Raw genomic sequence first — 16,643 nt, 5'->3', positions numbered from 1 at the left:
TTTATATGACATTGAATTTTATATCTTATTTGTATATTGTTATATGCTGTAACTGATATTTATTAATTTATTAAATTAGATTTTTTTTTTTTAATGAAGAAGGATTTCTATGGATTTTTGGACATATTTTGGATTTATCACTGTTATCCAAGACTTGCTGCAAAGGTGTTGCTGCCATCTATTGTTCATAAATGGAACATTCAAAAGGCCATTTCCTACAAGATTTGAAAGAACACACTTTACCACAGATTTATGACACATTTTATTTAAAAAACAAGACAAAGCAAAGTCATAATTCTCCGATATTCACAAAACCATCTGGACCAAATATTCCTCCCACCTCACATAGAATTAAAAAATTAAAAGTGTAGGAAAAGAAACATGAGTACAGTGACACTGTTGCTGTATTTATTCTGTGTATGAGAATGACGCCCCTGAGTACTAATCAAACAACATAGTTACCTATTAATTTCAGGTTTTGAAATCAATTATTGTGGCTAAAAGGGAGCCAAATATCCAAGACCAGGCAGAAGAGTAGGTGACAACACAGATTCAGACAGGGGTACAAATTCTGTTAGACTAATACATTAGACAAAACCATGCAAAAAAAAAAAACTTGTCATTTACAACACAATACAGTGACCTCCCTCTTGCAATTCATAGTGTGCCTATACAGGCTACGGTACAACTGTACACAGTTGCTGCAGACACATGCAAGAAGAGCAAACAAATATTTTACACTTTTCTAACACTAGACAACAATTGTGCATAAATAAGCATCCCAGAATGTAAAATCTTTCTATTACATTATGGCAGGTGTGTTCACTAGTATAAAATGAGTCAAAAACAATTAAATGAACAAGCTAAGGATTGACAGAACATGTAATGATGGCCAACTAAATGAACAATGCCTTAATTACTTATAAAAGTGAAAACAAAGCAAGAATACCATAGCAGTCGTCAAAAATTAATCTTGATTTGTTGATTGGATTCAATAGCATAATCTAAAGATTTTGAGCAGTACTCTACAGTTATAAACAAGACTGTTTTCAATCAGCTCAGGGCACAACACAACATTACATGTGTCATTGCAGAACATGACCAGAATCCTTTAAAAGATGTGTATGAAGGCAGGGATGGGTTAGCACAAAAACGGACAGAGGACAGTGAACGTGGGATATGGCTAGAAAAACATTTTCTATTGTAATTCCGCCCAACTCCTTCAAACGCAGCAGCCCTGACAGATTATCTATTTGATCCAGATGGTTTTTCTGCTTCCCTTTGAGGTGACGGCAAAAGGAAACAGATGAAATACATGTCATACATACAAAATTAAGATAAAAATAAAAAGCATGAAAATAAAGGTCTAGTCATTCCGACAGCCACCGGTCTGTTCCTGATACACCTCAATCACATCCTCATCTTCCATTCCCAGCTGAAACAGAGAGAGAGAGAGAGACATGGTGAGCAGGAGCAGGATTGATTCGACTGTTTATGCTCTTGTACAGCTAAAAGTAGCTTCAAATTTTAGCCTAAAGGAGCAGAACAATGCTGCTTTAATGCCTTATCTTGTAGCAACCTTAAAGGAACAGTTCACCCAAAAATGAAAATTTGCTGATAATTTACTAACTCTCAGGCCATCAAATCTGTTCTTCATCTGAACAGATTTGGAGAAATTTTGCATTACATCACTTGCTCACCAATGGATCCTCAGCAGTGAATGGGTGCCGTCAGCATGAGTGTCCAAACAGCTGATGAAACCTTCACGCAGCTTTTCGGTTCTTAAGACGTTAATGGACTGAAGTTGTGTGAATTATTTGTGGATTATTATCAGGGTTTTTATCAGCTGTTTGGACTCTCATTCTGACGGCACCCATTCACTGCAGAGCAAGTGATCCTAATCTGTTCCAGTGAAGAAACACTCACCCACATCTTGGATGGCCTTAAGCAAATTTTCATTTTGGGGTGAACCATTTCTTTAACAATTTGAGAGACAGAGAGAGAGAGAGAAAAAAAAAGCATTTTGTGTTTATTTTTATCCTGTTACAGAACAGAAATTAGCTACTTTTACATAGAGTATAATAATCAGTTAATATTAATTAGCTCAGTCAGAAAAGCCTTCATGTGAACAACTCAATAGGGAAAAAACTAGTCGTCTGAGCGCAATCCGAATGAAATTTCTATTCAACTGAAAGAAGTGGTGCAGATCTTATATAATAACTATAAATATAACACTTAGTAATAATTATATAATAATTGCTAAAAATGGCTTGTTTGCATATTTGAGAACTCCATCCCACCAATCTCTGCTAAACACTATTATTCTGAGATATCCAGCTATTGGAGAAAAAGTGGGCATGAAGTTTATTCACTACAGTTCAAAAGTTTTGGGTCGTTAAGATTTTAAATTTTTGAAAGAAGTCTCTTATGCTCACCAAGGCAGCATTTTTTTTGTATACAGTAAAACATATTTATTGTGAAATATTATTACAATTTAAAATCATTTTTCTATTTTCATATATTTTAAAATGTCATTTATATCTGTGATGGTGAAGCTGAATTTTCAGCAGCAATTATTCCAGTCGATCGTGAATTGTGTTGATTTGTTGCTAAAAAAAAAAACATTTCTTATTATTATAAATGTTGAAAACAGTTGTGCTGCTCTATATTTTTGTGGAAACCTGTTCATTTTCAGGATTATTTGATAAAAGTAAAGGTCAAAAGAACAGCATTTATTTGAAACAGACCTTTTTGTAAAAGCTTTATAATATAAATGAGCATTTCAGCACCCAGATTTTACATCTGATAATATGTGGTGAACCAAAAGTCGGAAAAGTTTTGTTGCAAGTGTAAACAAAAATATCATTAAAATTTAATATTTATTTTTGTATTGATTGGATGCATGGCCTTTGCCATCAAAAACAATAGGGAATTTTTGTTCTCTTCCATTTACCTGTTGCAGTTTTACTCATGGAAGTATGTACTGTACCTCTTTGGGGGTCTGGTTATCTGCAATTCTCTGTCCCTCGAAAAGAAACCTTAGAGAGTTCATGGGTACTCCCTGCATAAAATAGAAAAACAAACAACATCAAAACCGGAAATTACACCTGCAAGAGGCTGAAAAAAATGAAAAAACTGTTTCTAATATCTAAATTTATGTCATGTCTACTGCGGTGCTCAGGGTTCCTACAGTACATTTTACATTTCATTTCAAAATTCCATACTTTTCCAGACTCCTCTGTAGATTTTTCAGACTATACTGAACATCTGTTTAATGATTTTAAATTCCAACTGTTAATATGTATGTATCACCCTGACTATGTATGCACTTCTGTTGCCAAATAATTGCGGAAATATTGTAGCTAGGTTCTGTAGTTCATGCAAATCAATTAACTCCAAAAACAAATATGTTCAATGTTCAGCATGTTATTAAAACTGCAATGCTAATTTACAAGATTATGTTTTTTATACTTCTACACTTTCACTGACCACATACATTTTAAATACTTTCAATTTATAAGTTACAAAATAATATTGGCACTGTGGCAGTATATGCTATACAGTATAATAATGTTGGCTATACTATGGATTTATTGATAAAAACATTACAAGGCATTATCACTACATTCAAGTCCTCATCCATGAAGTATTAATGAAGTTCAAAAAAAGACTCTTAAGCCCCGTTCACACCAAGAACGATAACTATAAAGATAACGATATTAGCGTCCACACCAGCGAACGATATCGTCTGTTTATTCTAAGCGCACATGCGTCTGCCGCTTTAAATTCTTGAGCTCGTTACAGCAGGATGGATTCTGATTGGCTGTCAGTGTTTTATCGTTCATCAGCTGGAAAAAAAATCGTTTTGAAAGTGATCACAACGATATCGTTCCTCTGTATCGTTATAGTTGTGGTGTGAACTATGCTATTCTTTAATATTGAGAACGATTTTTAGAACTATATATTTATCGTTATCTTTATAGTTATCGTGCTTGGTGTGAACGGGCCTTTAGACTCTAAAGAAACACACATAATGCTCCATACTTATCCAGACCTGGAAATCACAAATAATCAAATTCCATACAGTGTAGGAACCCTGAGTGCTTTGATATAGACATTATTAACATTAATGTTCATTAATGGGGTTATTAAATTTATCAACACTGAAGACTGGTGTAATGGCTGCTGAAAATTCAGCTTTGAAGCAAATAATAGGAATAAGTTAAATTTCAATAAATAAATAAAATAGAAAATCCCTGAAAAAACTGATCAAATGTGTGCTAGTGATGACTCACCTGTCTCTGACTGTAGGATTCCTTCAGCTTCTTTAAATGTGTCGTCATCTTCACTTTGAAGTGAATTTCGCTGTTGTCCTGCAAAAGGGAATGAAATCATACATTTTGGCAAGATTACCCAAATGGGATCTGATAACCTGAACTTCATGGTGAACTAGCAAAAGTATGCCTCTCTTTACCTGACCGATCACTTTCAGTTTAATATATTCTCCATCTTTCTTCTCGCCTCCATCACTTGAGGGCTTGGTCTCCTAGTAAAGTAAAACGAGAGCCATTAGATTCTATATGACATGTTGTTTTGTATCCTATGCAAGGCAATGAATGGGTGAGGGTTCAGTAAAACAATTCTTGGATATATTATATTATTAAATAGATCTGATTTTAATTTGTTCAGCCTGATGCAGTTTGTTTGCTCGGTGCTTTATTTACATCTTCATTCTATAGTGAAAGAAACTGATGAGCCGTGCTCCTGTGCTTTGACTGTAAACATACAACCAGACCTACTACAGTAACGTTAAAGCATCGCGGACTGATAATGCGACCACAAGACCAAACATAGACCAACATGACCAAATATAACATCTTTTCATAATTAAATTATACAAAAGAAATGCATAAACAGTGGCTCAAATGTTCAGCATGGTCCATCAGCTCAAGCCAGCATGAACTTTACTTTCAGGGCCCAGAGCAGCTAACTTAACTAGCACCCAGGCTAAGGGAAAGGTTTAAGGAAGAAATTCGCCTCTTTTTCAAGTTTATAAACCCAGTAAACGGGAATAATGTACGAAATTCCGGAACCAACGACAATATACGGTTTAAAACGCTATAGCTGTTTATTCAGTATGACTTTCCCATCCACATAGTCAGCTAGCCATGAAAACACAGACAAGGCTAAAAGATGGGCCCACTTATTTTCAATTTCGACAAGTCTGTCTTTCTGTTTTCCTCTCACAAACAAGTTCGATTCTATAAAACAGGTTTAAACTCACCGTGTCTGACATGGTATTCCGCAATATACAGCCCTTCTTAAGACCACGATCGCTTGATTTAAATAATGAACTGTAATGTGCAGTAATGTGAGGTTTTGCTACCAGCAGACTCACAACACTGCGCCGTTGGCGTCATTGGAAAAGGGGCGGGACTTCCCATGACGCTAAGTCGTTGACCTAACCGGTGTTGTTTTTCTCATCACGCTCTTTCTGATTGGCTCCATTCGCCCTCGGCGAGGTTAGTGTTGGATACTTCAGTGAAACGTGGGGAGGCATGTACTGTTCCAAAGCCAACTTTACAATATTTTAACGAGAGTTTTAAAAGGGTTACGAAATAAAAAAAATTAAAATAATACATAACCATTTTTATGTTGGATTGTAGATATTCAACATTAACCTATAATAATTAAAATAAAATATAAACATACAGAGCTGAAAATCTGAACATGAACAGTAAGGAGTTGGTGTTTTAAGTGCATAGTCTGTATATGTGGTCTTGTAATGCCAATGAAAACAGCATGAGATTCCTCTAGTTCAGACGAGAGTGTACATGCGCACATTTCATTGGTAGTACTGCGCATGCTCACACTGTCCCCACGTGCGCACCGCCGCGTGTACGTCGAGCGACTCGCTTCAGCGGAAGACTCTCAATGTGGGGAGCGCGGCAGTGAACTTTATTTAGAGCTAGAAAAAAAAGTCAAAATGTTAGTGTTATTTGAAACTGCCGCTGGCTATGCCATTTTCAAGGTAAGCATATTTGTTATGTTGTTAAAGTTTATATCATGATGTTTTTTTGCAGAAGTATTCTTAGGTTTTGGGTTTACTATTAGCTAGCCAGCGTAGTTAGCAGTGCTATCAGACCAAAGACTTTCGGAAAGTCGCAAGTTAAACCTTTTAAGTACTAAGTTCGTGAATGTACGTGCTCAATTTCTTGTAACTATGTATTTAACCAGATTTTTAAGTGAGGTCAGTAAGTTACTGGTCAGCTTGTGTCATGTGGCCCGCGCTGCGGCACAGCCACGTTGTGTTTTCGGGGCTGCTCATGAGAGCTCTTCACTGCCTGTTCTTCGCGTTAGGACGATTTTTCAATCAGTCAGTCGTGGAAAATATCATTTAGTTGTCAGAAATGTTTAAATAGCCGAGAAATTCCGTTTTACATAGATATGCTACTATTAAAGACGCTCTGTACAATTTAAAGCGGCATGTCATTACTGGTACAAGGGTCCACATGGTCGCTCATGTCGAGCATTTTATGGTAACGTTATGAGTAATTTTAGGCATCTCAGTCATGACAGATATATTTATTTAATGATCAGCTTTTTGTTTTGTGTAGGTCCTGGATGAACAGAAACTCCAGCAGGTGGACAGCCTGTGGAAGGAGTTTGAGACGCCAGAAAAAGCCAACAAAGTGTGAGTTGTACTTTTGTGAATGTAATTTTCCTACTGGTTTTTGTCTCAGAAATGTCCATGATAAGAAAGCGTTTTGTTTATGGCAGAACTACAAATTTTAAGCATTCACACTTTCATGGGAAACCGGGAAATATATGATGCTGTTGTCCATGACTAGACAAGTCATTGGAATTAATAAAATAAGTAAATTTCTGTGGTGACTATTTTTTTTTTCTCGCTTAAACTAAGATATTTTCTTGGACAAATGTATCATTTTAAATGTATTTGAAATCTGTACTTGGTAAACGCAAACAACTAGGAATCTCACAGCATTTCCCTGGTTGAAATGTGTGGGAACGCTGAACATTTTTAAAAAATCTTGGTCACTGTGTCCTAGTCTGTGAATATTTCATTTATTTTTATTTTCAATTGTGCATTATCAGTAACACTCTTTGTATGTTCTTTCAGTGTAAAACTGAAGCACTTTGAGAAGTTCCAAGATACAACAGAAGCTCTTGCAGGTGCTGAATTGAAACATCAACACCTGTTATCCTTTATTTGTGCTTTATTTATGAATGCAAAGCTGATTGACTGTCCTTCAGCGGTGTGTCTATGATGTATCTGTATGTCTGACTCAAACATGAGGTCGCCAAACAGTAATTCGTCACTACCACTGAGACCACAGATTTCACTTCATTTATCTGATTCTAAATATATGATTAAAATGTAAAACAACATTAATATATTTCTAAAATAAAAAAAAAACATTCATTTAAAATTATTTTATTTTCTTATGTCAATATCAGCGGCCACGGCGATGGTGGAGGGGAAATTGGGGAAAAGTCTGAAAAAAGTTCTCAAGAAAGTTGTGGCCAAAGAGGCTCATGAGCAGCTGGCCATCACTGATGCTAAATTAGGAGGAGTCATTAAGGTAAAATGAAAACAGCATGAGATTCCTCTAGTTCAGACGAGAGTGTACATGCGCACATTTCATTGGTAGTACTGCGCATGCTCACACTGTCCCCACGTGCGCACCGCCGCGTGTACGTCGAGCGACTCGCTTCAGCGGAAGACTCTCAATGTGGGGAGCGCGGCAGTGAACTTTATTTAGAGCTAGAAAAAAAAGTCAAAATGTTAGTGTTATTTGAAACTGCCGCTGGCTATGCCATTTTCAAGGTAAGCATATTTGTTATGTTGTTAAAGTTGATATCATGATGTTTTTTGCAGAAGTATTCTTAGGTTTTGGGTTTACTATTAGCTAGCCAGCGTAGTTAGCAGTGCTATCAGACCAAAGACTTTCGGAAAGTCGCAAGTTAAACCTTTTAAGTACTAAGTTCGTGAATGTACGTGCTCAATTTCTTGTAACTATGTATTTAACCAGATTTTTAAGTGAGGTCAGTAAGTTACTGGTCAGCTTGTGTCATGTGGCCCGCGCTGCGGCACAGCCACGTTGTGTTCTCGGGGCTGCTCATGAGAGCTCTTCACTGCCTATTCTTCGCGTTAGGACGATTTTTCAATCAGTCAGTCGTGGAAAATATCATTTAGTTGTCAGAAATGTTTAAATAGCCGAGAAATTCCGTTTTACATAGATATGCTACTATTAAAGACGCTCTGTACAATTTAAAGCGGCATGTCATTACTGGTACAAGGGTCCACATGGTCGCTCATGTCGAGCATTTTATGGTAACGTTATGAGTAATTTTAGGCATCTCAGTCATGACAGATATATTTATTTAATGATCAGCTTTTTGTTTTGTGTAGGTCCTGGATGAACAGAAACTCCAGCAGGTGGACAGCCTGTGGAAGGAGTTTGAGACGCCAGAAAAAGCCAACAAAGTGTGAGTTGTACTTTTGTGAATGTAATTTTCCTACTGGTTTTTGTCTCAGAAATGTCCATGATAAGAAAGCGTTTTGTTTATGGCAGAACTACAAATTTTAAGCATTCACACTTTCATGGGAAACCGGGAAATATATGATGCTGTTGTCCATGACTAGACAAGTCATTGGAATTAATAAAATAAGTAAATTTCTGTGGTGACTATTTTTTTTTTCTCGCTTAAACTAAGATATTTTCTTGGACAAATGTATCATTTTAAATGTATTTGAAATCTGTACTTGGTAAACGCAAACAACTAGGAATCTCACAGCATTTCCCTGGTTGAAATGTGTGGGAACGCTGAACATTTTTAAAAAATCTTGGTCACTGTGTCCTAGTCTGTGAATATTTCATTTATTTTTATTTTCAATTGTGCATTATCAGTAACACTCTTTGTATGTTCTTTCAGTGTAAAACTGAAGCACTTTGAGAAGTTCCAAGATACAACAGAAGCTCTTGCAGGTGCTGAATTGAAACATCAACACCTGTTATCCTTTATTTGTGCTTTATTTATGAATGCAAAGCTGATTGACTGTCCTTCAGCGGTGTGTCTATGATGTATCTGTATGTCTGACTCAAACATGAGGTCGCCAAACAGTAATTCGTCACTACCACTGAGACCACAGATTTCACTTCATTTATCTGATTCTAAATATACGATTAAAATGTAAAACAACATTAATATATTTCTAAAATAAATAAAAAAACATTCATTTAAAATTATTTTCTTTTCTTATGTCAATATCAGCGGCCACGGCGATGGTGGAGGGGAAATTGGGGAAAAGTCTGAAAAAAGTTCTCAAGAAAGTTGTGGCCAAAGAGGCTCATGAGCAGCTGGCCATCACTGATGCTAAATTAGGAGGAGTCATTAAGGTAAATGGCAAGTTTTCTAAATATTGCGGGAAATGTAAGTACAAGCCAGTGCAGTTTGCTTTATGCTTTCCATATGAAATCATGTTAAAGATATTTGCACTATGAAACCCTACAAGCTGTGATGATGACGACCTTTGTGTCATGTTGCTGAAAAATCATGAAGCCTTTTTGTCACTACCTCATCTGAGCTTGTGTTTACCCCTTGAAGAATCATTTGGTAGTGGTTGATTTATGGTTAAGCATCAGGGCTGGTAATATGCAAAGACTAGTTCAGTTCTAGGACTCTCATTATAGTTCTCTGCTGTTTTTGCACTGTAAGTTGCTTTAGCTGAGACTCTTTGTTACCCTCTCTGCAGGAGAAGCTGAACCTGAGCTGTGTGCACAGCCCTGCTGTGGCTGAGCTCATGAGAGGCATCAGAAATCAGATGGAGGGACTTATCACAGGTCTTCCTGCCAGAGAGATCAGTGCCATGTCTCTCGGTTTGGCCCACAGGTTAGTTTACAGTTCAAATAGACAATAAATCTCATGATTTATGTCAATGATTATTTCTTGCTGACTGATTTCTCTGAGGATACTAATCAGCATTCGTCACTACCACTGAGACTCTCTGAGCAGAAATTCACATTACTCTCAAAATTCATGGTTTTGCACAGAGATTGACTGGTTTTCTTGTCATATTTCCTCCCAGTCTTTCACGGTACAAGCTGAAGTTCAGCCCAGACAAGGTGGACACCATGATTGTTCAAGCCATTTGTAAGAAATATTTGTATTTATTTGTGCATACTTGAGCCCAACTATAGATTGGAAGTGGCTTAAACGGCTATACACCTGGTTCAGTCTCTTACTCTGCTGCCCATCTGCAGCTCTGCTGGATGATCTGGATAAGGAGCTCAATAACTACATCATGCGCTGCAGGGAATGGTACGGCTGGCATTTTCCAGAGCTTGGCAAGATCATCACAGATAACCTGGCGTACTGCAAGAGTGTCCGCAAGATTGGTTAGTATACGCTTGTAAGCATTTTATGAAGATGTCTAGATCAGATCTGTTAGATGCTTTTCCCTTTTGTTGGAAAGAAAAACTTTTCATTTCAGTTTTCCTCCCAAACAGTGAGGTCTAAAAGTCGCAGATTAAGTAGAAAACAAACTTAGAAATAAACCAGGTAGATCAACCAAAAATTTAAATTTACCTGCCCTCAGACCATCCAAGATGTAGATGAGTTTGTTTCTTCATCAGAACAGATTTGGAGAGATTTAGCATCCTTGTTCACCAGTGGATCCTCTGCAGTGAATGGGTGCCGTCAGAATGAGAGTCCAAACAGCTGATAAAAACATCACATTATTCCACAAGTAATCTATGTGAATCCAGTCCATCAATTAACATCTTGTGAAGTGAAAAGCTGCATGTTCTAAATATATATAAAAATAATAAAAAAAACCCTCATCATTAAGACTTTAACTTCAGGCTGTCGTTACTGGCCAGTATATTGGCCTGAGTAAATTGTATTATTTTTTATTTATTTTATTTTTTTTGTCTGAACTATTTAAAATAAGATTAAATAATAAGAAATTAATTTTTAGGATTTGTTTTAAATTATTTTATTTTTATTTAATTTTTTTGTGGGAGGAATATTTGAATAGTATACAAAAATATTTAAAATGTAATGTTGAACTGTATTTTTCTTCTTTCAAATGTCTAGGTGATCGCACAAATGTGGCATCAATGGATTTGTCTGACATTCTGCCAGAGGAGATTGAGGCAGAGGTTAAACTAGCTGCAGAGATCTCCATGGGAACAGAGGTGTCCGAGGAGGACATTGCCAACATCATGCACCTGTGTGACCAGGTGTGTTCAACATAAAAATGAAGTTTAGATATTTCAGCACCTTGTTGCTTTTAATTGGTTTACATTAATTAGTTTTAACAGTAATTCCATTGTTAATGTTAATTCCCACCCTTTAAGAAAACGTATCACCTCTAGTGTATTTATGCATTTTCTTTTCTCTTTCTCAATCTCTAGGTGATTGAAATTTCAGAGTATCGCTCACAGCTGTATGATTATCTGAAGAATCGTATGATGGCAATTGCACCCAACCTGACAGTCATGGTGGGAGAACTAGTGGGAGCCCGTCTCATTTCACATGCAGGTGAGCATGATTTGGGGAGGGGGGGATAGGAAAGGATTGTGATTGGAAGTGTTAATTTACTTTATGAAACCTCTACCCAGTGTCTAATATTGCATTTTATTTATTTTTTTACTTTTCTTGTGTTTGGCTCTTCAGGATCTCTGCTGAACTTGGCCAAGCATCCTGCGTCCACTGTACAGATTCTTGGGGCAGAGAAGGCTCTGTTCCGTGCTCTGAAAACCCGCCGGGATACACCCAAATATGGCCTCATCTATCACGCCTCTCTAGTGGGGCAAACCACAGCCAAGAATAAGGGTAAAATCTCCAGAATGCTGGCTGCTAAATCAGCCCTTGCCATCCGTTACGATGCGCTGGGAGAAGATACCAATGCGGAGATGGGAGTGGAAAACAGAGCCAAGTTGGAGGCGCGATTACGCTACCTGGAGGAGAAAGGGGTTAGTTGATATGGGGTACCTTTTATATTTGATTATGTGTCGGTGATGAAGATGGCTTCATGTCACAGTCCTGAAAAAACCATGTGGGTCATTTAGTCACTATCTCTTCTGAGCTTGGTTTTGTTTGCTCTTTATATGCAGTTGTTGTATACAGCACTTCTTTCACAGGAAAGCATGCTAAAGTAAAGCAACACTTGTGAGTGTTTGCATTTGCAGTGAGAATGATAAATCCTTGATAAATATTTTTGTCTATTTTCTGTCCTAGATCAGACGTATCAGCGGGTCAGGAAAAGCTCTGGCAAGGGCTGATAAATATCAACACAAGAGGTGAGTGTTTCTTCATCCACATGTTTAGATTGTACTTCACAATAACACTTGACACACTACCATTAAAGTGGTTTGGGACAGTAAGATTTTTTTTTTTATGAGAGAAATTAACTTTTATTCACCAAGGATGCTTTTCATCAAAAAATCCTGAAATAAGTTAAAAAGTTTATTTAAATTGTAGTAATATTTTAGAATATTGCTGTTCTTACTCTATTTTGGTTAAATAAATGCAGCCTTGGTGAGCATTAAAAAACAAAAACATTTTACTCTAGACTTATTTTAGTGTATGTAGAGTTTTTTTTTTTTTTTTTTTTTTGGGGATCAGTAAAATTTACCAAGGATTTATAGAAGCTTGTCACAATAATATTAAGTAATTTTAGTAAAAAAAAAAAAAAAGAACTAATTCCAGTCACACATCAGATCATCAGATTGTCATCCAAATGTGAATTAAGTAAATGTTAAAGTTCCATGTTAATTATTTTTGTAATTTTCAAACCATGTCAGTTAGTGCCCTCAAATACTTTGCTTAAAGTCTTTGGCATATTGTGCATTATGAATGTAACGCACTGTGATTTCACTTTTGGCTGCTACAGAGATTTTTTCAGAAATACTTCATATTTTATGTATTTTCTTTTTTTAATTAAAGTATTAAAGATTATATTTATAAAATATGCTATTTATTGACTTTCTGCCTGTAAGATCTGTTACTGATACAGAAAAAATTCATTGCAATTATTTCAATAACTTGCAAAACTTGAATTGTGACAGCCTTAGATTTACAGTTGTTCTTTTACTTCCTACCAGTGATGTAAAGGTATACGACCCATCTGGGGACTCCACACTACCCACTGTGTCAAAGAAGAGGAAGATTGAAGAGGTAGAGGAGGGCGAGGAGGAAGAGAAGCCAGTGGAGGCTAAAGCAAAGAAAGTAAAGAGGGAATCCCCCACAGAAGGTAAACATCCATACAGCATAACACTGTGGCTTAACTGGTGTTGCAGACACACATTAAATACAGATGAACATTAAATAAATATTAATCACAGGAGAAGCAGAAACAGAGACACCAAAGAAGAAGAAGAAAAAGGAGAAGAAGAAAGCGGAGGAGGAATCCAAGCCAGAAGAGGAGGAGACCGCAATCAGCCCAGCAGAGGAGGTGAGAGGGGTGGAAAGATAAATTCATCTCTGGTTGATGGTGCATTTAATTCTCTGAGTCATTAATATGCTGACATGGAATCATTCTTTAAAGGGATAGTTCACCCAAAAATGAAAATTACTCCATGATTTACTCACCCTCACCCTAGGTGTATATGACTTTCTTCTTTGAGACAAATCCAATCGAAGTTATATTAAAAAATGTCCTAGCTCTTCCAAGCTTTATAATGGCAGTAAATGGGTGTTATTTAGTCCAATAAAGTGCATCCATCCATCATAAAAAGTGTATGGGGGTGAATAAAGGCCTCCTGAAGGGAATCGATGTGTTTTTGTACATATTTAAAACTTTATAAACCGTAATGTCTAGCTTCCACTAAAGGCCCCGATATACTTCAAACGAAGTTCTTTTTCGTTCTTCGTTTGAGGGCAAAAAGAAGTTTGAAAAGGCTAAGCGTCGGTATACTGTTTTCAAACATTCCGACACCCCCGCACTGCTGGAGGCGGGGTTGTAAACATGTGTCACACCACCCACGTGTACCCCCTAAACACAACAACGATGGCGACTGTGAGAGAAGAACAGCTTCGTAAACATCTGGCACCAAGCGACATAGATGGTATGTGCGTCCACTTAACGAAAACAGAAAGAATGTTGGCGAGTTTGCCATTTTAATTCAGCAAATGCGGAGCACAGATGAGGAAGTGCATTTTTCATATTTCAGAATGTGCGCCGCGCGGTTTGACGATCTCTTGAAAAGGGTATCGCCATATGTGAAACATGCAAAAACGCACAGGACACAGATTTCCACTACGGAGAGACTGGCATTGACACACCGAGTACTAGCTTGTGGGGCCACGCAACAAAGTGTGGCTGAAACATTCAAGATTGGACCGTGCACAGCCCGCAAGATAGTTGCGGAGATGTGTTCTCCAGTCTGGCCTCCGTGGAATGAGAAACGAACCGGGGGGAAAAAATTGCACGTATCGCACGTCAAAGAAGGCAGAGTTTCAGAACACCCCCACCGACTGCGTAATCGCCACGGACCAATGGTAGCTCAAAGGTGTTTAGGAGGCAAAACGAACTCCCCCAAAAAGTTCGCTTTGGTGAGCTGTTTTGAACTGTCAAAACGAACTTCGTTTCTGCCTGATTTTGTTCGAAATTACGCCATTTCAGTTCGTTCTTTGATTTCGTTTGAAGTATATCGGAGCCTTAACTGTCGTACGCACGTTCACAATAGAACATCGTTCCTCCCGTGAGAAGTGACGAACGCAGAAGCGCAGAGGAGAGAGCAAAACAAAACACCAGTCACGAATTAGAAGTACAAAACGAGGATTTGTAAAGAAAAATGTCGGAGGATTTCGTTATAAATTAAGATGAGACTGGTTTTCCTTTGCTAAACAAAGGAAACTTTGCTTCCTTTGCTCCTGTACACAAAACTTGGTTCTCACGAGACTAGCATATTCTCACTGAACCTTATGCTACTCCTACGTCATCCGCTGGACACCATTCTCTCGTGTACGCACGTACAATAGTAAGTGGAAGCCAGTGATTACTGTTTATAAAGTTTAAATATGGATATTATTCATACAAAAATGCATCAGTTCGCTTCAGGAGGCCTTTATTCACCCTCCGGTGCCATGTGGGACACATTTTATGATGATAGATGCACTTTATTGGACTTCTTTTGGACTATTGATAAATAACACCCATTCACTGCCATTATAAAGTTGGGAAGAGCCAGTAGATTTTTTAATATAATTCCGATTGTATTCATCTGAAAGAAGAAAGTCATATACACCTAGGATGCCTTGAGGGTGAGTAAATCATGGGGTAATTTTCATTTTTGGGTGGACTATACCTTTTAAGTCCAGCTTATCTGGGGACCAGAATTTACATTGAAACACTCCTTTGAGCACTTCTATGATGTGTGAGAAGTACGTCTTGCAGTTTTCTACATGTTACTACTTATGCTTTATAGACGACAAAAAAGAAAAAGAAGGAAAAGAAACGAGCGGCTGAGGTGGAGCCGGCGGAAGAAGCGCCAGTCAGTCCAGCAGAAGAGGTGAGGACCATGATGCCAGACGCAATCATATTTTGTTTTAGAAATCCTAAAAGTTTTTTCCTTTTACAGACGACAGAAAAGAAGAAGAAAAAGAAGAAAAAGGTTTAAGAAGAGGACGAATAGATGAATTGGACTTTTTTTTCCATGAACTTTGTTGTATATAAAATGACATTTTTATAGTTTTTGGACGTCATATGATGGTCACATCCCCTTTTTGTGTGTCTGGCCCAGCTCACAACAAACCGTTCCTGTGGACTGTCATTCTTCAAAAACAATATATTTTAATTATAGGACATTTTCTCTCCATATTGCTTGATTGCTAGAGAAAGGTCCATAAGATTTATATAATTTGATGCTTCTCCTGTGTATTGAGTTTTACTGGATCAAACAGTTTAGTTAGTCTTTTATAAGTGAATGTTTTCATTTTGAAGTGAGTGAGTGGGATCACATTATAAAAGAAATATGTGTGAGGAGTACGTTTTGTGATGTAAAACTGGGTCATTTGTGTCTCAGGATTATTAAATACTGTATGTTTCTAGCATTTGGGCTCATTTTTTGTTTTGTGCTTTTTCATGGTTAGTGCATTGTACAAAGTGTAACATTGATTGATGTAGTTTAGAAAAATATTGGCCGTTGAACTTCAGCCACAGGGCTGCTCGCCCAAATCTGTAGTGCTGCACTTGACCCATTTTAATTAAAATCTTTTAGATTCAAATCCAAAGCACTTTGTTCCAGATGATCTCAATCCCAAAGAGGAAATACGATGCTGCTTACAAATTTAGTGGAGATGAAACTCTGGACCGTGAGGACATTTAGCCAAATCTTAGGATGGAGTACTTCATGTTTTATTTGTGTGTGTGTGTCTGTTTTACATTCCTCTCTGGTTCCTCCTCTATCTTTGTTCCAGTAAGATCAGACCAAGTCAAGAAACTTGGCCAAAATACTGCATAAATTTAGCCAGCCATCAGTATGTTCTAGGACTAATGAGCAGAAGATAGAGCAGCTATTTTGATTATCTCTTTAACATGAGAGGAAGTGACAGAATCTGGATATCACTGGGCCTCTGAGCCAAGATACAGTAAATCACAGTTCTTAAGGAGA

General features: G+C 37.3%; 2 protein-coding genes across 4 annotated transcripts; one reads left to right on the top strand and one right to left on the bottom strand.

Moving 5' to 3' along the window:
• Positions 1–249: 249 nt before the first annotated feature.
• sumo1 (small ubiquitin like modifier 1) lies at positions 250–5,437 on the bottom strand. Its single transcript, XM_016508887.1, has 5 exons — positions 5,285–5,437; positions 4,475–4,546; positions 4,296–4,373; positions 2,990–3,061; positions 250–1,435 (listed from the first exon to the last, which is right to left on the bottom strand). The coding sequence occupies exons 1-5, from the start codon at positions 5,294–5,296 to the stop codon at positions 1,367–1,369; spliced, it is 303 nt and encodes a 100-aa protein (XP_016364373.1). The 5' UTR covers positions 5,297–5,437; the 3' UTR covers positions 250–1,366.
• Positions 5,438–5,845: 408 nt separating this feature from the next.
• Positions 5,846–16,083, top strand: LOC107705548 (nucleolar protein 58-like). Of its 3 annotated transcripts, none has more exons than XM_016508865.1 (15): positions 5,846–6,031; positions 6,618–6,694; positions 7,142–7,194; positions 7,480–7,604; positions 9,779–9,915; positions 10,112–10,176; positions 10,287–10,421; positions 11,122–11,267; positions 11,442–11,568; positions 11,704–12,002; positions 12,268–12,329; positions 13,134–13,282; positions 13,374–13,483; positions 15,459–15,542; positions 15,612–16,083. In XM_016508865.1, the coding sequence occupies exons 1-15, from the start codon at positions 5,864–5,866 to the stop codon at positions 15,648–15,650; spliced, it is 1,776 nt and encodes a 591-aa protein (XP_016364351.1). In that variant the 5' UTR covers positions 5,846–5,863; the 3' UTR covers positions 15,651–16,083. The 3 variants fall into 3 exon arrangements, with proteins under 3 accessions (XP_016364351.1, XP_016364352.1, XP_016364350.1); XM_016508866.1 differs by lacking the exons at positions 5,846–6,031; positions 6,618–6,694; positions 7,142–7,194; positions 7,480–7,604 and adding exons at positions 7,659–7,849; positions 8,435–8,511; positions 8,959–9,011; positions 9,298–9,422 and having other exon boundaries at positions 13,380–13,483; XM_016508864.1 differs by lacking the exons at positions 5,846–6,031; positions 6,618–6,694; positions 7,142–7,194; positions 7,480–7,604 and adding exons at positions 7,664–7,849; positions 8,435–8,511; positions 8,959–9,011; positions 9,298–9,422.
• Positions 16,084–16,643: the final 560 nt, after the last annotated feature.

The sequence above is a fragment of the Sinocyclocheilus rhinocerous genome, unplaced genomic scaffold (assembly GCF_001515625.1).
Source record: "Sinocyclocheilus rhinocerous isolate Xijiao unplaced genomic scaffold, SAMN03320098_v1.1 scaffold504, whole genome shotgun sequence".
In the NCBI taxonomy this organism is placed as follows: domain Eukaryota; kingdom Metazoa; phylum Chordata; class Actinopteri; order Cypriniformes; family Cyprinidae; genus Sinocyclocheilus; species Sinocyclocheilus rhinocerous.
This window is presented reverse-complemented; position numbering and strand designations above follow the sequence as displayed.

What these genes read in the sequence shown, in the direction of transcription:
- sumo1 (XM_016508887.1), bottom strand. An exon ending in AACTGAAAGTGATCGGTCAG is followed by an intron (nt 4,374 to 4,474) that starts GTAAAGAGAGGC and finishes TCCCTTTTGCAG; the next exon opens with GACAACAGCGAAATTCACTT. An exon ending in ATAACCAGACCCCCAAAGAG is followed by an intron (nt 1,436 to 2,989) that starts GTACAGTACATA and finishes TCTCTGTTTCAG; the next exon opens with CTGGGAATGGAAGATGAGGA.
- LOC107705548 (XM_016508865.1), top strand. Translation starts at nt 5,864, where the DNA reads ATGCTCACACTGTCCCCACGTGCGCACCGCCGCGTGTACGTCGAGCGA. An exon ending in CTGGCTATGCCATTTTCAAG is followed by an intron (nt 6,032 to 6,617) that starts GTAAGCATATTT and finishes TGTTTTGTGTAG; the next exon opens with GTCCTGGATGAACAGAAACT. An exon ending in CCGTCTCATTTCACATGCAG is followed by an intron (nt 11,569 to 11,703) that starts GTGAGCATGATT and finishes TTGGCTCTTCAG; the next exon opens with GATCTCTGCTGAACTTGGCC.